General features: G+C 38.6%; 1 protein-coding gene and 1 pseudogene across 3 annotated transcripts in view; both read right to left on the bottom strand.

Annotated features, from left to right (window-relative positions):
* Window positions 1-21,104, bottom strand: part of RNF217 (ring finger protein 217) — a 161,724-nt gene that overhangs the window by 47,971 nt on the left and 92,649 nt on the right. For all 3 annotated transcript variants that reach the window (XM_037843191.1, XM_037843188.1, XM_037843189.1), the window contains exon 2: window positions 14,619-14,852. In XM_037843191.1, coding sequence (XP_037699119.1) covers window positions 14,619-14,852 — 234 coding nt within the window. The remainder of the gene's footprint in view (window positions 1-14,618; window positions 14,853-21,104) is intronic.
* LOC119539534 lies at window positions 5,554-7,602 on the bottom strand (annotated as a pseudogene).

Here is a 21,104-nt window from a genome sequence, read left to right on the forward strand (position 1 = left end):
AGTCAAAGGAGGTCATGTGGTTAAGCTATTCAGTAAGTCAAAATTCTACATGATTGCCAATGTAAGGTGAACTCTGAAAATCCTTTAAGATTTTACTCAAATTGAGATTCCTTGGTTTCAAAAAAAAGGGAAAAGAAAACGAAAAAAAAAAAAAAAGAAATGTATGTTTCTAATTAATTGTTTGCAATATTATTGCTTGTCTTTTCTGATCACTAACAATAAAATGAATAGTTTTTAAACTAAGAAGAATGAATTGAAGTGAGTGAGCTCCCGATAATAAACAATATACTATGGTTGTTTATTCCCTTATGTCCTTGAACAATGAAGAAAAGTATAAATATTATATGGGGCTTTCCTTTTGAATGTCATAAACAAAAATGGGAAGAAATCAGAAAGACATTCCTTTCTCACATACATCTGCCATTATGTCACAAGGACCTAAATATTTAATTTAGTTCTCTTCTATTAGACATTATTCATAATTCTAAATCAAAGGATTCTAGAATCATTGAATTTTAAAAAAAGTGACCTCTTTGGTTTTTAATCAGTTGGCCTTAGATTATGTTTATGAAATGAACAGAAAAATGAATGTAAAGGTGCTCTGAGACAGGGATTATATGTCAGCCATTATAACAGTTCAAGGATCTTCATGACCAAGTGCTAAACTATCACATCTATAATCTCTAACAAAGGCAACTAGAACGTGTGATTCTCCTAAGTAAGCACTGACAGAATAACAAAGAGTCTAACACTTGGTGTCCATAGCAGAAACTCTGGCTCCCCACTTCTCTAAATAAACAAGTTCTACTGCCGACCCTATCGCCACTCCTCACCAATAGCACAGACTCAGGGACAAATTGAGAAAGGAGTTACCCAGCAAGTATGCAAGTGAAGAAGAGCAATTTAAGCTCATTGCCAACTACCTACTCTCTCTCACTACACACATCAAAATAAAGATTGCTTTGGTTTCGATTAAAGAAGTAAAAAGACTAATAACCACACCCCCCCCCCAATCCACCCTGACAAACCTGGTATTTAGAGACTGCACTTGAACTGTCTGATTCTGACTTTTGGTCTAAAGATGCCTCGTGCATTATGAACTTAACCATATTCAAAACTGGCCTTATAGTAAAACACACATAGACATCAACACTGCATCTTCCTCCACTCCCTTATTCATAGTTATTCCTCCAAATGACACATCATCTCACAACCTCAGGCCCACCACATGGAGTGCCTGCCTTCTGAGTAATTATATTTACATAGAGGCCCCCACGCTCCATTCCTGCTACTCTGAGAATGTTCGGGGACCAGCAACATCAGCATCTCCTGGGAGCTTGTTGGAAACAGAATTCAGATCCCACCAAAGACCTATGGAATCAGACTCTGCATTTTCACAAGATCCCCAGGTGATTCTTATCATATTCATGTAGAGCAGCTCAGGTCTATACCATGTGACCCCATCTCTGTGGCCACAACTCACTTGGCCAGGGATGAGCCCCTGCACCAAAAACATGTATCCACCGGTTGGCAAGCAGCCAGCGGGAGACTGGCCTGAGCTCTGTGCGGCAGCGGTGCTCAGTGTTAACTGGAGATGAGCCACGACAGCTCTGCTCTCTTGAGGAGAGAGCACACATACACTCTGCCTTTGCTATGAAGCTGAGTGACCTCAGTGGCAGAACACTGGAGAAGGGAACAATGGACATTCACTTCTGGGGAGATGTCAGAGGGGCTCTCATGCTACAGAGCTCATGCTCTGCTCTCCAGGAGTCCTGCCTGGGCAGCCACTGAGACTGCTTTCATGCTAGTCCACTTCCCGTGGAGCCTTCCAGTAAACCTTACTCACTGAGGTAGCCCAAGAGAGATCCCCACTCTGCTTGCTACAATTGGAAAGGGATGAATTAACATGATCTGTCTACTGCAATCTGACCCAGATCAAATGCTGCTTGCTTTGAGATGCCTTTCCTTGAATTTTGCAAGCAGATTCGGTACCTTTCACACGGAACCATGTAGATGCCTACTCTCCCCAACAGCCAGCAAGCTCACTGAGGCAAAGGCTGTATCTCATTCATCCTCGTGGTCTCCGAGTTGAATAACATAGAACTTCTGGCACATGGTAGGTGTTCAGGAAATTATCTGTAAAGCAAATTACTTTGCAAACAGCAGGTACCACATAATGGTTAACATTAAATGAATCCAAAGAAAAGCCCAACATATCTCATCTATAACCAGTGGCTGAGATGGTATCACTATTTCTTAGATTACCAGATGATGTTTAATAAAAATTTTATCTACATGACATTTTTTTTTTCCTCTTTAGGATGCTTTTTTTACTTATTCTGCTTTTTTTTTTTTAACAAAAACAAATAAACAAAAAACAAAAACAAATTAACCCTTTCAAAGGATTTATGATCCCACCAGAAAAATTTCACCTCTTGCAGTATCAGTACTATAAATGTCATCCTGGTGCCTTTAAATTTTTTTTTTTTTAATCTTCATTTTATTGAGATATATTCACATAGCACGCAGTCATACAAAACTAATCGTACATTTGATTGTTCACAGTACCATTACATAGTTGGACATTCATCACCTAAATCAATCCCTGACACCTTCATTAGCACACACACAAAAATAACAATAATAATAATTAAAGTGAAAAAGAGCAATTGAAGTAAAAAAGAACACTGGGTACCTTTGTCTGTTTGTTTGTTTGTTTCCTTCCCCTATTTTTCTACTCATCCATCCATAAACTAGACAAAGGGGAGTGTGGTCCTTATGGCTTTCCCAATCCCATTGTCACCCCTCATAAGCTACATTTTTATACAATTGTCTTCGAGATGCATGGGTTCTGGATTGTAGTTTGATAGTTTCAGGTATCCACCACCAGCTACCCCAATTCTTTAGAACCTAAAAAGGGTATGACATTTTAATGAGGATCACTATTAACCTGCAAACTCTTCTACAAAAGGCAGGGTTGCAAGTGTTTCAAGAATAAAGTAATCAGAGTTAGAACTCTTGATTACTTGTCACTGACTCCATGAAAGATTTAAAAAATTATATTGTATTTTAACCTTTAAGTTTTTAAAGTTTTTCCAGAAATCTGGGCTATATGGAAACTAAAATAACAAATTAAATGAAGCCACTTGCCCTAAGAAAATATTTTCTCTTGACAGTTCATCATGCCAAATGAAGAAATATTCTACAAAATAAAAAGAGCCCAAAACCAAAAAGCACTCTAGATAATTAATTTCTTGCCTAAATTCCATACACCCCTATAAACATCATCTTTACAAAATAATTACAAAATCGTTGCTTTTAAATTTAAGATATTAGACAACCATGCCTCAATGTAGCACTGCAAATAGAAGAGCTAACTCAATGTTTCGATGAGGATTTGCTTCATAGAACTTCAGGTTAAGACAGACATTCAATAATGAAACATTCATCAATTAATTTGCCCATTCAACAAATATTTATTGGGCACCTTCTAAGTAGCAGGTATTGACTGTACTGATTTTAGGCAAACAAAAAAAAAATGAAAATTTGTCTCTAAGGAATTTATAAGCTACTGGAAACCGACAGAAACAAACCTAATAAACTATAAAATCATGTAATAACTGTTAGAGTCGAAGCTCGGACAAGTGTTTCAAGGAGCACTGGATGGAAGTGTTCAGAGAGAATGTGGCCTTGAAAGATGGGTGCATGTCAGTGGGAAGGAACATGTGATGGGGTGAGATCCCTCCCTAAGTGGGGGGTGCCACACACGGGCTTCACGAGGCGCTGCTCACTTCAACACAGCCCAAAGGTGGCCAAGGGCCCCGTCCCCGAATTTTTCATAGCATGGTTGAAACTAAGCTGGAAGCTAACTTATCCTAAAGTTTGGAGATAAAAATGACAGAAAGTAACACCTTCTGTCAGTATGCACTGACATACTGACATATAAGGGCATATATATATATATATATATATATATATATATATATATATATATATATACAGACCTTCTTCAATACTGGTTTCCAGGCTCCTTGTACATATGTAAGACATTCATTATTACACAAGACATTTCTCTCAATACTAGCTTTTATTTCAACTAGCAGGTATACTCCTCTAGAGCAGCATATCAGAACTTGGGCCTGGAGGTCATGTCTGTGATGGTTAGGTTCATGCGTCATCTTGGCCAGGTGAGGGTGCCCAGGTGTCTGATCAAGCAAGCACTGGCCTGTTACTGCAAGGACATTTGTGGCTGGTTAATAAACCAGAAGACTGGTTTATTAAGTTATCAGTCAATTGACTGCATCTGTGGCTGATTACATCAATGAAGGGCAAGTTTTCCACAATGAGAGAATTCAATCAGCTGGATTTAATCCAATCAGTTGAAGACTTTTTTTTTCCTTTTGTAGAAGAATATATTTCAAAACCTTATCTGTTGAGACGATTTCGTTTAAAAAATTCTATTCTAAACACATAGGCAGTCTTATTCTTATCAACATGTGTGTTTTAATCAATCATAGACAGGGGATTTAGATAACTCATTCACACTGAGATACAAGTGACGGCATTTGTGAGATACAAGTTCTACTGTTAGTGCTCACCGGCACTAACAGTGGAACACGAGGAAGTAGATTTCCACATTCTAATAGGTCTTCTGCTAAAAATTCAGACAAAAATAGGTCTAAAGCTTTAGCTATTCCCAAGTAACAAAGGCATTAACCAAACACCAGTTTGAAGGAGGCTGTGGAAAAAACATGAAAATACTCTATGTTGAATATTAGCTTAGTAAAGATATTCAGTAGGTGTATTCTAAATTACGTAGGGCTTTACTATAGACCCAAGCGGTGCTACAAATATTTGGAAGGAGTCAATTGATAGATAACTATACAAACATTCAAAATGAATATTTCTAAAAGAAATCTTCATGTACCTGACATTCACAAACTGAAAGGTATTACGCATTTAGTGAGGGCACAATAAATGTTTGATGGTTGGCTGATTAACCAGTTATACAGACCATTTAAGAAAAACCTGGTACGATAAACACAAATACACACTTATCGAATAACCCACCAACATATATATGCTGCATGCTATATTATCAAACTAGCATATGTAGAATATCAGTGCAATTAAACTTAAATTTTAAGTAAAAGGTTCCTGCTATTTAAACAAGAATGAACTTTGGGATTTATTCAAGAGTTATTTTTAATATATAAAAAATTTTAATATTAATGAATAGTACTCAGAACTTTAAAATTTTAACAATACAGAAATTTACAGAAAAAAACAAATGTTAAAACCATTTTGCATGTTTGGAGAAAGAAAAGCATTGAACTGGATTATGATTTTGAATTTACAATCAAAATTAACACACAGAAAAAATCAAAATATTTCACAGCAGGACTTGCAAAAACATTTTGTATTGATCTTTTTTGAACCATGAAAAAGAATGAATTAGTCTTGCTTTAATGAGACTTTCAGGAAAAGAAAATAATCATGAAACATTAGCTTGATAATGAACATATTCTGTTATCAGTATCATTTGGTAAATTAATTGTTACCCAAAAGATTGACAAATTCTAATATGAACAAGATACTAAATTAATGAATACATATTTTTGAGCATACAAATTATCTTGGGTTTTACACCCACATTTCAGAATTCTGTAAACTGTGAGGCATCCAACGTGTTTAATGTGGCAGAAAATTATATTAAATGTTTCATTATTTTATTCTGTTCAGTCCTTTTACCATTAAACATGGAAACACCGTCATAACCATCTTTGGTTTCACTTCTACCAGGTCATCGGGTAGTGCATATATCCGGGCACCGATCTTTCGAGCAACTAAAATGGCATATTTAGCATTGTTCAGCTTGTCCTCATCCGAAAGGTCTTCTCTTTTGACCATTTCTTGACGTACTGCATTTGGTGCAATGGCATCTGTTAAATCTAAAACAGGTAGGCTAGTACTAATAGATTTGTCCTTGAAGCTGGAAATAGAAATATTTTTGTTTGTACTATTGACCCATTTAATAATAACTTTATCATTCACTTTTTCTCCCTCTCCAAGATCTGATAGCACATTCAATGTGTACTGTCTCATCAGCTGCCATACCAATGCCAGTGTGAGTGTTGAATTCCCTTCATTTAGATCCTGTCCAGCAATGCCAACCAAAGAGAATTTAGCCTCATTCTTCCCAAGTTCCACTGCACAGTTACAGTTTTCAATCTTCTTCATGTTCCCTCCAAGAGCAGGATAAGGAGGTTTGCTGACATGACTCCAGTTGACTGGCACTCAGATCATTTCAAAGAGCTGAAAGATCACTAAAGCATCTGCAAGGTCACTGTACAAATGATTAATGTATGGGTTGACCCCAAAGGAATTCATCCAATTCTGAAATGTCCTCTCTTCCTTGCTCTCTCCTTCCAATAAATTCATATTGATGTCATTATTATCAGGTTTACGTAAGCATGGATATGTGTTAAAGAGATTAGCTACAAAAGCTAAATTGAGTTTAGGATTGCCTGAAACCACATCTGCAGGAGTAACAAACCGTTTACAGCCCAATTTATCTGCTTCTTGAAGCATGAATGCAGCAGGCTTCAGGTCATTTTGCTCATTAAATCCTGAAAGGTCAATGACAATGGCAGGTCCATCATCCCTGTCACCCTTAGGGGCAATCTGATTAAGCAGATGAAAATAGGCTCTTGAATCCTTAATGTCTTGGCTGAAGTTATTGACAATACGCCATCCTGCATTGGTCAGATGGTAGTTCACCCATCGCAGCAGTAATTCCTCGGGAGAAAGCTTCATTAGCTCCTCTAGTTCCTCACCTTCTCTCAGCAATGTAATCAGAGCTTCATTCCTGGAAATCTCAATATCAGCAAAAAGACCAACTTTGATGATCTGCCACAGAAGTCCCAAGACCAAGTGAGGTTTTCCTTCTTTGAGATCCTGTGTGCCAATGTTGACCACTGTGCAACCAATGGCAGAGGCAGAATTCAGGGCTAGGTTTAAATTTTGGGAAATAGTGAAAGGGGTGAGCTTTTTCTTATTGATGGCTCTTTCATCAATTGTATCTGGTTCTGATAAGTTGATCATTTTGCAAAGAAGGATGCCATCTGCAAGTGATTTGAAAATACTGCCGTCATTGGGATTCATGGGTATGAGATGCTTACAGTCAGGGTCATTCTCTAGGGCTTTGTTTATCCAGTTAACAAAAGCCACTTTTTCTTCCTCTGAATAAGAATGCTGTGTACCCTCACTGGAAATGGCTGAAGTTCATCCAATAGTGGTAATCCCTTCCCTCTTGTTAATTATTTTGCGGAATGTTTTGCTGATGTCCTTGCTTTTTAACTCCTGCATTAGTAACACAAACTCTTCAAAGCTGATTTTGCCATCTTTGTTGTTGTCAGCAACTGCTAGAATTTTCTCCACATTCTCGCACACTTTGTAGCCAGGCATAGGAAGGCTTGCTTCTTAAACAGGTCCTGAAGTTCATAGTCACTGACATACCCACTGCTGTTTATATCTATTTTATTGAAAGCTTCCTGTAGCTCTTCCAGCTCCTCCCGAGACGGTAGTGGTACTGTTTTCCATCTTTGGACAGGAAAAACTACTTCCAGATCTTTATATCTGCCCCAGCTGTCCGGTCGTGCAGACCACTGCTCATGCTCTGGATCTAAGAACCCGCAACTCCGCTCTCCAGTTGAAGACTTTTAAGGCAGAAGATGCAGAACCTTCACTTCTTCAGCCAACCAGCCTCTCCTGGGGAGTTCATCAAAGACCTTCATCAGAGTTGCCAGCCTGCTGCCTGCCCTATGGAATTTGGACTTACGCATTCTGCCCTACAGAATTTAGACTTGTGCATCCTGCCATATGGAATTTGGACTTATGCATCCCCACAGTTGTGTGAGATACTTTTATAAAATCTCGTATTTATAGATATCTCCTGTTGGTTCTGTTACCCTAGAGAACCTTAACTAATACAGAGTACTGTTTCCCTAACGTGAGAATCACCATTTCGAACAGATCCTTACCCCTGAGAACACCCTTAAGCATTTCTACTCTTCCTCTCAACCTAAAAAGCCAGGCCCAGAGTAGCATCTGTCTGAGTCTATTTCCTGTCTGAGGATTTACCTCTTCATAGATGAATAACAAGGGTACTGATGGATTCTGCTCTGATTTGAGTAGCTCCAACTCCCTAGCCAGAACTTTGTGGCTTTATCCTATTTTGAACTGAACAACCTGTTCTGTACACAACACACTAAAGCTAGCACCTAGTAAGAGATACCACATAAAATAGCAGGAGGGCCATTTAATTACACAGTGTACCAGAGAAAGTGAGACTATTTTCTGTGTCCAATAGGTGAAAGCAGGAGAGAGCTAGATCTTGACTTAAGATAACAAAGAATTCTTTTAAATTAGAGCTACTTGATAGTTAAGTAGCGAGTTCCTTAGCAATGGGAGTGTCCATTTAGAACCTGGCCACCAGATAGGCATATTGTAAACAGAATAGGAGGCTGTGGGGAAAACTGCATTAGGTTCCCTCAAGCTCTGAAGGCGGGCACACAGTGTGGGAGGTGAGCAATGCACAGTGTTAACTCCTCTTCCATCCCATTGTATAATGAGCATCAGCCTTGTCGCCACTACATGGCAGGTCCACAGAGAGGTAACTCCTCACTTGCCTTTGTGCTAAAGACCCAAGGGATGATGTGATGAAGTTAAAAAACCAAACAAAGAAACAATCAACCAACAAAACCAGGTGGTTCTCCATCCCACCGCAGGCTAATTTATGGTAGCTGTGAGCCATGCTTATTACAATCATTACAGATTTTTTAAGGTCAGATGCATGCTAAAATATCAGATGAATTCCAATATTTGGCTGCCCTGTTAAAAGTTCAAGCACAAATAAAGACTATAAAATATTATAGCCAATTCATGCATCAAGAAAGCAAACAAAGAACAATTTTAGCAAAGTACCTCATTAGTAACTAGAGGGGGAAATGCACTCTAATAAAATTTAGTAGCCTGCGTCATAGCTGAGGGTTAGACATTTTTTCAAGGGTAATGTATATAACACAACCTTTGTTTAAACTGTTTTTTTTAAGCCAGGGTAGATGACTTCATCTTTATCTCCCTCATAAATCTATGCCAGCAACAATCATTTAAGAAAAGACACTTGTTTTCTATCGGCTGCTGACATCAATGATGCATTAATCCTGAGAGACATCAGTTTATGTCATAAGCTAAATTGACCTTGCTGGGCTGATTCTCAATTTGTAAACTCTGTCAACTTAAAGTGACGGTGTCAGGGAAAGAAAGTAATAGCAGAAAAGCATATTAAGTACCATTACAATGGAAAGCTTAAAACATTTTTATCCATGGAAAAAAAACTTTCTAACCCTCTCTGCCAGAAGAAAAACTTAAGCACTTTTAAAGTTCACCAATTAGGAACAAACTCCCTGTATGATTGTATCCTGAAAGCTCTTTAAGTTCTTTGACCACAGGAAGGAATAATATATTTGTGCAGTTTTATAAAATATGATTTCTACCCAGAAGGTTTATAATTATAGGAGAGAAAAAAGAATGCTAAAGATATGAGGTAAGAATGCAGAGTTACCCCAGGACATATTAGTGACTTTTTTGTTTCACCTTGGGAGGAGTCAAAGCACCCTCCTGTAAATTATCAAGGCTCGGACTAACATTGTGGGAAGAAGAGTGGGGACTGTTAAGTCGTTTTTCCAAGAGGAAGCCATCAAGAGAATTACCTCTAACCCATTCCCTGTGTTGGCAGGCATGCTCTTCAACCCTCACCCAAAAACGGGAGCATTTCTCGGTTCTGCTCTTGGATTAAGTGAAACCTAGACTAGGACCTACCTCAGCAAAACCCCCAGGAGTAAAATAACAACATTGACTCCTTCACCACCCTCTTCCCTCTACCATGAGGAACAGCAATCACTTCCCCTACCTCCTAAAGCACTTCTTCAATTCTGTGAATTCAGTGACCATCCCCACTCCCAGCAACACTGATGACTTCCATCAGACCCCTTCTGAGCATAAGATCCATGTTTCTTAGACATCTCCTTGATGTCCCAAAGATCTTTCAAGTTCAACATTACTGACATATTTCAAAATGAATTAGATTCCCACTCCCCAAATCTGCTCCTCCTCCTCAAGGCACAGTCAATTCCCTCCCTCCTTTACTCCCACCACCCAGTCACCCAATCTTTCATTCCTCCTCTCTTCTATTTGACTCCCCCACCCCATCTCCTATAATCCAGAGTTGGTCATTCTGCAGCCCTTGTCCTATAGCAATAACAACCACAATATACATTCTAATGTGTGCTGAGCACTTGGTATGTGTTAGACACAGTACTAATCACTTTATGTGATCCTGTTCATCCTCACTACACTTTTATGACATGGGTGCTATTTCTACCCACAGTTAAAGAGGTGGAAACTATACATAGCTACTATGTGGCAGGCTGACAGTTTAAATCCAGTTTGAAGCCAGTGCTCTGACCCACCTTTTCCAAGTTGGTAAAATCATCATTTCAAGGCTGAGTTTAACGTGTTTTCTCTTCTATGAAATCTTCCCAGTCTCTCTTGCCCTTTCTTTGCCTATGCTCTCAGCATTTCCTGCCTACATCTGTTACAGTATACATCATTAGTTATGCATTGGCCCATTTATTACATTTCTTCACATATATTTTGAATGCACACCCCACTAGACACAGAGCTTCATACAGGCTGTCAGCAGTGAATGAAGCAAGTGTGTATCTAGCTTCCTAAAGACCAGTGGGCAAGGGACTTTAAGCAAATAATCATAAGAATACATCAGAAAATTCCAGATCTGAGAGCACTTTGGGGTGCTGTTGATGCTTCTCTCTCCGGGTACCATATGACTTCCATTAGAGCCACCACGTCAACATTTCTGAACTTCCCACTACTAACTTATTGCCTGTACTGGCATGCTGTTGGCACTGCGTTAATAAATTATAGGAACTGGTAAGGTTAGAAATTAGACTTCGAATTAGAAATTGACATCAACTTTGTAGATATGTAAAGAGCACTGTGAGAAGAACTTCAGAGACAGTGAGACAAAAATATTATGAATGAGAAAGTCTGGTCTGACCAAAGGCAAGGCTGTCTCAATGGAATTTCTCAACTCAGGAATGCATTTGCTCTATTTGAGTAAGAGTTGACAACTTTCACAACATAATGAAAAACTCTATTAACTCAACCTTTTGCCAGAGAGGAGTTGTTGAGTGAGGGTCTGGAAGAACAAACCGGGCCTAAGAGTTCTTGTTACTGCCCGTTAATATTACTGTGTTTACTCTTTCTACATCTGCTGAGAACAAAAGATCGAATAAGAGATCTTTATAAAAACCAGTGCAAATCAAACCACAAAATGGGATGATTTAGATCTCAAATTTCATGTAAGAAATACCCAAAAGTGTTTCTTGCTATAAAATAACTATGATATTTATAAGCAATTTTAATCTGTTATATAAGGTGCTTCTGGATTGCCAGCCATAATAAAAGCTCAAAGAGTGACAAATTGGATTAAGACATTGTAATGCAATGACTCTAAAAGAATACTGAAATGTGCATTACTAGGGCTTAACAATGGATAGAAAACTCACTATGTGTTATAAACAATATTTTAAAGAGATGACAAATTGCTCAGACATGTTAGACATTAGCAGCAACCTCTTTTCTCCCATCTTTGTCACCATGTAACTCAATTTAATAGCATTCCAGTACTTGAATTCACTACTCTTAAAGTTAGGAGAAAACTATGCCAGTTCACAAGTGGTTTCTGTTACTGGGGAAACAGCATTTAAAAATAAAGTATGACAAAATGAAAAAAGCCCCTTTATTCACCACAAAGAGTGAAGATACTAGTCTCAGCTTAGGGTGCTACACACCTACAACCATGAATATAAGATCAAGTTTGCTGGAATATCCTTATCAGTGCTCTCCTTACCCATAATATCCAGACAAGTATGGGCACGTAAATCAGGGAAATGATGACATAGAGACTGGAATTCATTAATGAAAAATGCTATATAAATTGTTATATTAATAGTAAAAAGCGTTGCTTTAGGATTGTTGGAATCATTCCTAGAACTTTGTACAATATGGAACAGGGAGATTACCTCTTCTGTTATAGATCTTCCCTTCTGTAAGAGTAAGGAGGAGTAGCAAACATGGTCAACTCCAAGTTCTGCAGTAGCTTTATTTTTCTTGAAAGTGGTTCAGCAGTGTTACTTTACATTGAGATTTCCATTTGTTGCCAACCCCCAAAGATTTTACCTGCTTCATCAACAACAATATTTATTTTGTATTGAGTTTGTCCACTCTCCCAAACAAAATTCCTTCTCCCATTGCTCTTCAAAAGTAAATAATTGTTTACTAGATTTGTGATCTTGATCCATTTACCCCCTAATTCTCTTCTTAGCTACAACCAAGTGGTAAGACACCACAGGAAGCCTGACCATAGGAAAATGTATCAGAAAACCTGTGGTGCATACAAAATTATACAAATATAGGATCCTATATTTATCAATTTTTTTCCAAATTTCTCTCAATATATGTGCGTAATAAATTATGCTCATTTCAACATGGTATTGGTGATGCTGAATGAAATGGGACCTGTAACATTTTACTGTTACTATAATTGCAGCTTGAAAATCCTCCCTCATCATTTCACAATTACACATTTTAAAATTACTTAACTATGTCCACTTTGATTCAATTATGATAACATGTTTTAATTACCACAAAATCTAAAATAGTGCAGTCTGAATTTATATATATGCATACAATCCCAAACATAATCCAGAAAAAAAGTCAAATATCCTATGTTATGGGATAAACACTTTCCTGTAAAAACAATAAGTCCTTCCTAAAACTACTAATTCTCTGATATCAATTAACATATTCATTGGAATAAAAATAACTTAAAATAATCTAAGAATGAGTCAAATAAAATTGTTCTATTGACATTAACTCAGCATTCAAAATCACAATTTTGTCACCTCAAAAAGGACACTTTTTACATAAAAAAAGAGCTTTTCCTGACAGGTCTTAAAGAGACTAGCCTGCACAAAAACAGTAAACAGAAGAATGAACTATAAGATTCAAGCAGTTTCACAGACCAATTACTAAGAGTCTCTAGTAAGCTTCAAATGCTCTAGCTCATCATTGCAACAATGGAGGAAATGAGTTATCAACCCCCGTCCCCTCAAAGCTACAGGATGAATAATGTTGTGACCACTGATCCCAAGACCCAGACATGGGCAAAAACTTACCTTAAATGGAGATGACTTCACACAGGCTTTGAAACCACTTCATCCTGCCATTTTGCTGTAATGACAAGGATGAACACTACTGCCACAGCCTCACAGTTTCTAGCTTCATTTATATTGCAAAGGTTCTCAACTGTGCTGCTTATTAGAGTTACTTGGAAGACTCAAATATTTGCAAATGCTGAGAATCCTCACCCAAGACGATTGCTTTGGGGCAGAGGTTGACACACAAGTGTTTCTTAAAAGCCTCCAGGTGATTCTACTGTACAGCCAGGGCTGTGAGTCAGTGATTTCTCACGGTTGTTGCCCTGTTTTTCTTGTTTCCCATCTTGCTCTCCAATGAAATCCTCTATCAATGCTGCCAGAATGATCTTTCTCTGATGTCCACAGAATTAAATTCTACAGTGCTGGAATCAACACAGCCAAGTACAAAGGAAGCCCACTTAATGCCCACCATAAGTTGGAGAGCACAGCATAAAAGACTCATCAAGACCTGCTCTTATTTACCTGACCAGCTGCCTCTGCCCTGCTGTCTGCCACTAGCTGAGTGAAGTACTTGTTTCCAACACCCCATGATCTCAGCCTGTGGGCCCGCACACACTCATCCTCGCTGTGAAATGCTCTTCACTCTGCCTCTGCCTGGAGAACTGCACTTTCTCTAGGAAGCTGTTCCTGACACCGTAGCACCTATCCCTCCTTCACTGTTCCCTGTTTCCCTTTATGTGTTGCTTTTGTTTTTTTTTTCTGACTAATCACATCGAACAGTCATTTTAGAACATGCTTCTGTCACCTTCAGTAAGAGAAGACTTTTTCAGAGCAGAGACTATGCCACATTTGTCTCTCTATCCCACAACCTTTACACACTGCCTAGCATATACTGGCATTCTATATTTGCTAAATAAATAAATGAATAATGTTTTATACTACTTTGGCTACTTATAGACAGAGCTAGAATAGACTTATATTGGGACTACTGAAAACAGTCAAGCTTACAGTAAAAAATAAAAGCTTTAGTATTTTAAATGACTATTAGTCTAATGGTTAGACTTAGTATTGTGTTACTAGATGAGTTTTCAACATGGTTAAAGTCAATGAAAACAACACTTTAATTAAATCTTAAAGCACGTTCTCTTATCATCGGCCTCCCCAAACCATAAGTTTTCAGAATCATAGCCAAACTATACTCACCTTAGGCTCCGATACGGGAAGGAAGCCCACTTAATGCCCACCATAAGTTGGCCTAATTTGGCTGCTCTCATCATGTGACAACTAACCCACAACTCTGGTGAACATGCTTACTTTGTATTTGCTTTCTGATCTGGAAGGGGTGGGAATATGTCCTTTTTTCTTGAAGGTTGTAAAGTGCTTGCACTGAGGACATGGCTTGGTGCTGGAATCGATACGGCCAAGTTCCAAGAAGTACTTATATTTGATGGAGTCTTCATGTGTTAAGTTATAGACAACAGTTGTTTCTTCCAGGAATTCAAAACACTCTGTGATAGGGCATTTGATTTCTATTTGGCCAAGTTGCACCTGTGTGAGAGAGCAGATAGAGGAATAAAAAGGTCAATGCTTATTGTTTCTTTAGATAAGTATTATACACAGTACTACTTATTTCATGATTACAGTAAAGGACTATCTGGTCATTTTTCAAATATAACATAAAACAAATGGTAACCATTTTGGTACCATAATAATTAATCACTATATAGTGTTTTAAAAATGATTTACAGAGGGTTTAAACCTTCTCTGATCACTATATTTGCAAACAGACTCACCCAGAGAAGCAAATTATCATCACATCCTTTTGGAAACTGCAGGGCAAGACAACATTCAGACAACCTAGCCAATAGGAACTGTTAGAATGTAAAGATGTTTTAGATTTTTTAGATTTTTTCTACCTTACTATATGGAGCCTACCTCTGCACTAAACTGAGGACACATTTTACTACTTTAAAAGGACAAAAGTGAGATTTTGTAAATTATATACGTAAAGCATCCCATAGTTTGAAAAATCAACAGTGCCAAAAATAACTTTTCCTTGGCTCTTCTATGTCAAGTACATATAGTGGTTCTTGCATCATCAGATTCATCAGAAGTAAGGAAGTTACACCAACCACAAGGTTGTAAATAAAAAATCCTTTATCATGGGATCTTTCTACTACCGGGGTAATTTATAAAATGAATATCTTTGAAGGACCACTGAGCTAGAGCAGGAAAAGGCTATACCAGAATGCTACCTTTCACATTTGGAATGGGATTCCAGAAATAACTAGCATTAAAGATTATAGTGAAAGATTACAGCTCAAAGTTTGGGCACAACTAAATTTTCAAAGATGAAGAAGAAAATAAAATACTTTGAAAAAAACCGGGGGCCTAGAATGTTTTCTAGAAGTAGTGAGCAGTAACTCTTTATATTCATGGCATCACAATCTTTATTCATCCACCCTGTTCTAACAGAGAGAAGCACTGAAAACTCCAAATGGCAAGCAATGCCCAAACCATTTCTTTTTCACTTGGCTGAATCTGACATTCTGAGAAGTCAAAACACTTCCACGTTAATGAGAAAGCATGCTGTGATGTCTGTCAAGAGAGGAAAAAAGCTACTTCAGCTGGGAAAAGAAAAGCATCACTGCAAAGAGCAACAAAATGAATAAACTAAACTAATAGTAACTTGTCTCCTAACTTTGCTATTTAGCTGGGAGAAACCTGAGGAGAGGTAGTTAAGAAGCCATGGGCTTAAGAGTAACATGGGAATGAGATGTTTAACAGCAGTAAAGGACATGAGCTAAATAGGTAATGAACTCAAAGCATCTGGCTTTAGATAAATCTCCCTTAGTATCTACCTGTGCAAAGTATAAATTGTTACAAAATCTTATGCTACTATTGTACAAAACATGGTTCAAAGAGGTTTTTCAAATACTTGTTTTAACAAATTTATCTACTGTTTTTGCTGAGTTGCCTAATGTTACAATCAGAATTTATTTTACACTTGTTACAGTTATTACTGTAGCTCAAATTATGTTTTTATAATACATTATTTTAAGCAAAGTTCTCAGAAGATTTTTAAGCTATTCTCAACACCAGCTGTAATATAATAATGCAGTATATTAATAAATGTATGGTCAACTGACATTCATCAAGCCTGATGCTAAGCCAGGTACTGGGTTATCAATGAAGTTTCAGGAGTGAGTTCATCGTAGTGGAGACACCGATCAGTAAAGAGGCAATCATGTACAATGTGGTGAGCCCTCCCGACAGGTTAAGTACAGGGTGTCAGGAGAGAACATGGTGAGGCTCAGTCACCTCAGACCTGGGAGATTCAGAAGAGCCTCCTGGAAGAAGTGAGGTATTAACTGAGATCTTAAGTTTAGTAGGACTTGGCCAAATAAGGGTGAAGATGTTCCAAGCAAACAGAAGATGGAATGTTGGCAAAGTCCTAGAGGTAAGAACAGAGAGACCCATACTTTCCTCACACCCCAGTTGGATCATCTGGTATACTCCCCTAAGGTATTTAAGATATATGCATCCTGGCTGCGTTCAGTCTTAGAGGGACTGAAATATGGGCATTAACACTGGACCACAAAATATGAGTACAGAGAACTGAGGCATACAGATGAACTGGGGCCAGCATATGAGGGCAGATAATGAAGCCATTTTAGGAGACTGGACCCTTTTTAACTGTGAATATAGAAAAACATTTGGTTTTCAGTGTGTGAATGATAATTTCTTTTCATTTCACATAAAAGGAGCTCCTGGGCTCTCCCGAGTGGCTCTTGTTTATGACATGCAATGTATTTGAGTGGTTAAGAGCCTGATTTTTTTTTTTTTCTTTAAAGATCAGGTCTTTACTGCAAAATTATCCAACAATTGCACAGCAGCAGTTCCTTCAATGCATTGCAAAGCACTCCTCAGGGCCAGAGCCCCATTCACTAAAAACAGTTTTTTGCATAAAATAACATTTTTCAAATAGTGTGGGCTCTAATGAAGTTCATATCAGCTTTCCATTGGAGGCGACGGAGGCAGAGGTCAATGATTTGAAAGCATTAGCAACTTTTTGGTAATGGGAGAGTGTCAGTCCTAATGCTAACAATTCAGGGTCAGAGGAAGCCCCACCAACCAAAATGAGCTGAGCTCGATCAGGGCCTCACTCTTGCTCTGGGGCACCTTCTAGAATATACTCACTGGTCTGAGAAAGCCCACTCAGGGATCTGGGTAAATTATGGCTCTGATCAAGCCGTGCTTGTGATGGGGCATTAATGCTGGCTTTGCAAGGTGGGGATAAGGACCCATTTTTCTGGTTTAAGAGGCTTTGGTGTTCTGGGTACAGGCTTGCACAGCTTCTGTGACAGGGGTGGAGAAGCTGTGTGGTAGCCTCTTCCCCCTGCAATGCCTGCCCACAGCCTCCTCTATTCTACTGCACAATTTACAGAGCTCCCCAAGGCTCGGCAGGTGACTCAGCAGTCAATCACCCAAGGGATTTGGGTCATTTCTTGACAGTGACAAATGGGACCTCTAGCTGAGGTCTCCAAGTGCCAATTGAGTGCAGATAAGATGGCTGGAGGATTCCAGGAGAGGTGGGGGAGGCAGCAGGGCAATCATGCCCCAATTCTTCCCCAAACCTCAAGGCAATTCCAGGCCCCATTCCAGACCTCTTTCAAAAGGCTACCCTGCCTCCCAAGCTTCCAGTCTCTGGCCACACCCCCATCAGAAAAGTCCAGTAAAACTTGGTGAACAAATGGTGCTGCAAAACTGAGGCTAAGGATCCTTCCACAGGGTGGCTTCTCCCACATGTGCCTACACATCTGGGCAATAGGCTGGCACTCTTCACAAAACCATGGGGTCAGTTCTCCCAGTGCAGGGCTGACAGCCCCGGTGCCCAAGGGTGGCTCTTGGCTCGAGCTTGCTGCCCTTTCTGTGGGTCCTGCTCATCTCCTCGCCCACAATTGACTTCCATGGCAACTAAGAGCCTCATGAAGTGTTTGTTAAGAATTCAAGTTTCCTGGGCCGTCCGTAAAATCTGAATCTTTGGTGGTGGGCCAGTAATTGGCACTTTGAAATAATCATTCTTTCAATATTCATACTTCTTCATTCTAACAACTTCCCCTTTTTCTTAATGTATTGTTACTCATGGTCTAGGCAATCTCTTGGCCTATCTATGTATATCTTTTTCAGAATAATTTCCTCAAAAGATCATAAAGATCACAATAAGTAATTATGATTAAGCAAAGCAGATCATTTATTTATTCAATAAAATATATATTTCATCATCTCAAGGATGCACTCCCTTTTTTTAAAATTCAGTTTTATTGAGATATATTCACATACCATACAATCATCCACGGTGTACAACACTGTTCACAGTACCATCAATGCACCCCAATCTATTTTTGAATATTTTCCTTATACCAGAAAGAATCAGAATAAGAATAAAAAATAAAAATGAAAAAGAACACCCAAATCATCCCCTCCATCCCACCCTATTTTTCATTTAGTTTTTGTCCCCATTGTTCTACTCATCCATCCATACACTGGATAAACGGAGTGCGATCCACAAGTTTTTCACAAGCACACTGTCACCCCTTGTAATCTACATTGTTTTACAATCATCTTCAAGAGCCAAGGCTACTGGGCTGGAGTTTGGTAGTTTCAGGTATTTACTTCCAGCTATTCTAATACATTAAAACTTAAAAAGTGTTAGCTATATAGTGTGTAAGAATGTCCACCAGAGTGACCTCTTGACACTACTCTCAGCCCCTGAAACTTTATTTCATTTCGCATCCCCCTTTTGGTCAAGAAGATGTTCTCAATCCCATGATGCCGGGTCCAGATTCATCCCCAGGAATCATATCCTGCGTTGCCAGGGAGATTTACCCCCCTAGGAGTCAGGTCCCACGAAGGGGGGAGGGCAGTGAGAGCACCTGCCAAGGTGGCTTAGTTAGAGAGAGAGGGCCACACCTGAGCAACAAAGAGGCACTCAGGGGTAGACTCTTAGGCACAATTATAAGCAGGTTTAGCCTCTCTTTTGCAGTAACAAAGGATGCACCCTTTTAAAAAAAACATTTTAATATCTCAAGGCCGAGATGGTCTTATAATCAATAGCCTTTTAGCACTGTGCCACAGTTTAATTTGCAGTGCTCTTACTTTTTTAGTGGCACATAAAATAATAGTGTATCTTGGAATTGATCGCATCTTAAATTTCAATGGAATGTGGTTTTTGTGGGTTAGGCACTGGGATGGAATCTGGAGAGAGGAACACAGGGCTTCTGTCTAAGGAAATGGATGATAAACAAGTAAGCAAGTAAATAAAGAAGGCACAGAGTAATCAATATTATGAAGGAACTACACATCAGCAAAAGTCTCTCTGAGGAAGTGACCACTTGAGCTGAGAACTGAGAGTCTTGTCACGCAAAGAACTTGGGGAAAAAAGAGCAGGCAAAGGAAGCAAAGACAAAGGAACCTGGAGCAGCAGTTGCTTGGTGTGTCTGGGTTCAAAGAACAGAATCAAGTGACCAGAACATATACTAAGTGAGAGACCACTATGAGGTGAAGCTGGAGAGGAAGGCAGGAGCCAGATCACACAGGGCCTTAGAGGCTATGGTAAGATGCTTGGATTATATTGTAAATTCAAAAGGAATTATCAACTGGTTTTAAGAGATGTGACATGCCCTGATTTACATTACCAAAAAAGTCATCCATGCTGTTCCTGGTGCATGGACAGAAGAGGGACAAAAGTGGAGGTAGGGAGAACAGTGGCATTCTGGATTGCAACTGCTCTCCCCACCAGTGGAAGGTGGCTGTTGCAGCCATCTAGGCAGGAGATGACAGAGGACTGAATTAAGTAGCGAGAGGTGGCCAGATATGGGGGGTACTTTGAAAGTGGAACCAATGGTCTTGATGACTGACTAGATATGGGAGATGAAGTAAAGGGAAGAATCAAGTATGGCTCTAGGGTTTTGGCTTGAATTATCTGATGACTGTTGAGTAATTTTTACTGAGAAGTTTCAAATAAAATAAAGGTTACAGTTTCAAAATTAAAGATCATCCATTCATTTGAAAATCATACCGAGCTGCTGCAGTATGACAGGCAATATAAAAGGCCCAGGAGATAAAGTAAATTAAGCCATGGACCCTGCCTAGGGGATTACTAGAATACAGAAATTAAATTAACATTGATAGCTTCTTCTAGTAACTTGAGATTTGATGGTACTAATCCATGCAATATTTACCCAAGATAACACTTCAAAAATTTTTTCATTATATGTTATTCTAAACATACACAAATGTTAGAAGATGGGTATTATGAACTCCTATATACCCATTCTCCAGCTTCAACAATTATCAACTTGTAAAAAATCTTGTTTCTTCTGTGCCCTGACCCATACTGTCCTCCTATATTATTTTCAAGTAGTTTTAAAAAATATGAGATTCAATATCATATTTCCCCAAATAAGAACAATCCTTTAATAGCAAGGTAGCATCTAATTTCGGTTTATATGCTTATGTGTACTTCTAAATAAAATAAAGGTTACATATCTAAAACAAAAGTATTTTAAATTTCTGTGGTGTTTGCTGCTAACACCTTTATTTATATTACTGAAAAATATGCTCCCTAATTCCACTGAACAAAAACATGTCCATTCTTGTAAGATAAAATTACTTGACTCTAAAACAATCTCCAAGGGCATCAGTAAGAGACATTATTATCCACTTAACGCTCAAGCTAGATGGCTAATTTGCCACCAGGGAGAACTGAATTCAAAGGTAATTTAATGACTCAGGCAA

The sequence above is a fragment of the Choloepus didactylus genome, chromosome 7 (assembly GCF_015220235.1).
Source record: "Choloepus didactylus isolate mChoDid1 chromosome 7, mChoDid1.pri, whole genome shotgun sequence".
Lineage (NCBI taxonomy): Eukaryota > Metazoa > Chordata > Mammalia > Pilosa > Megalonychidae > Choloepus > Choloepus didactylus.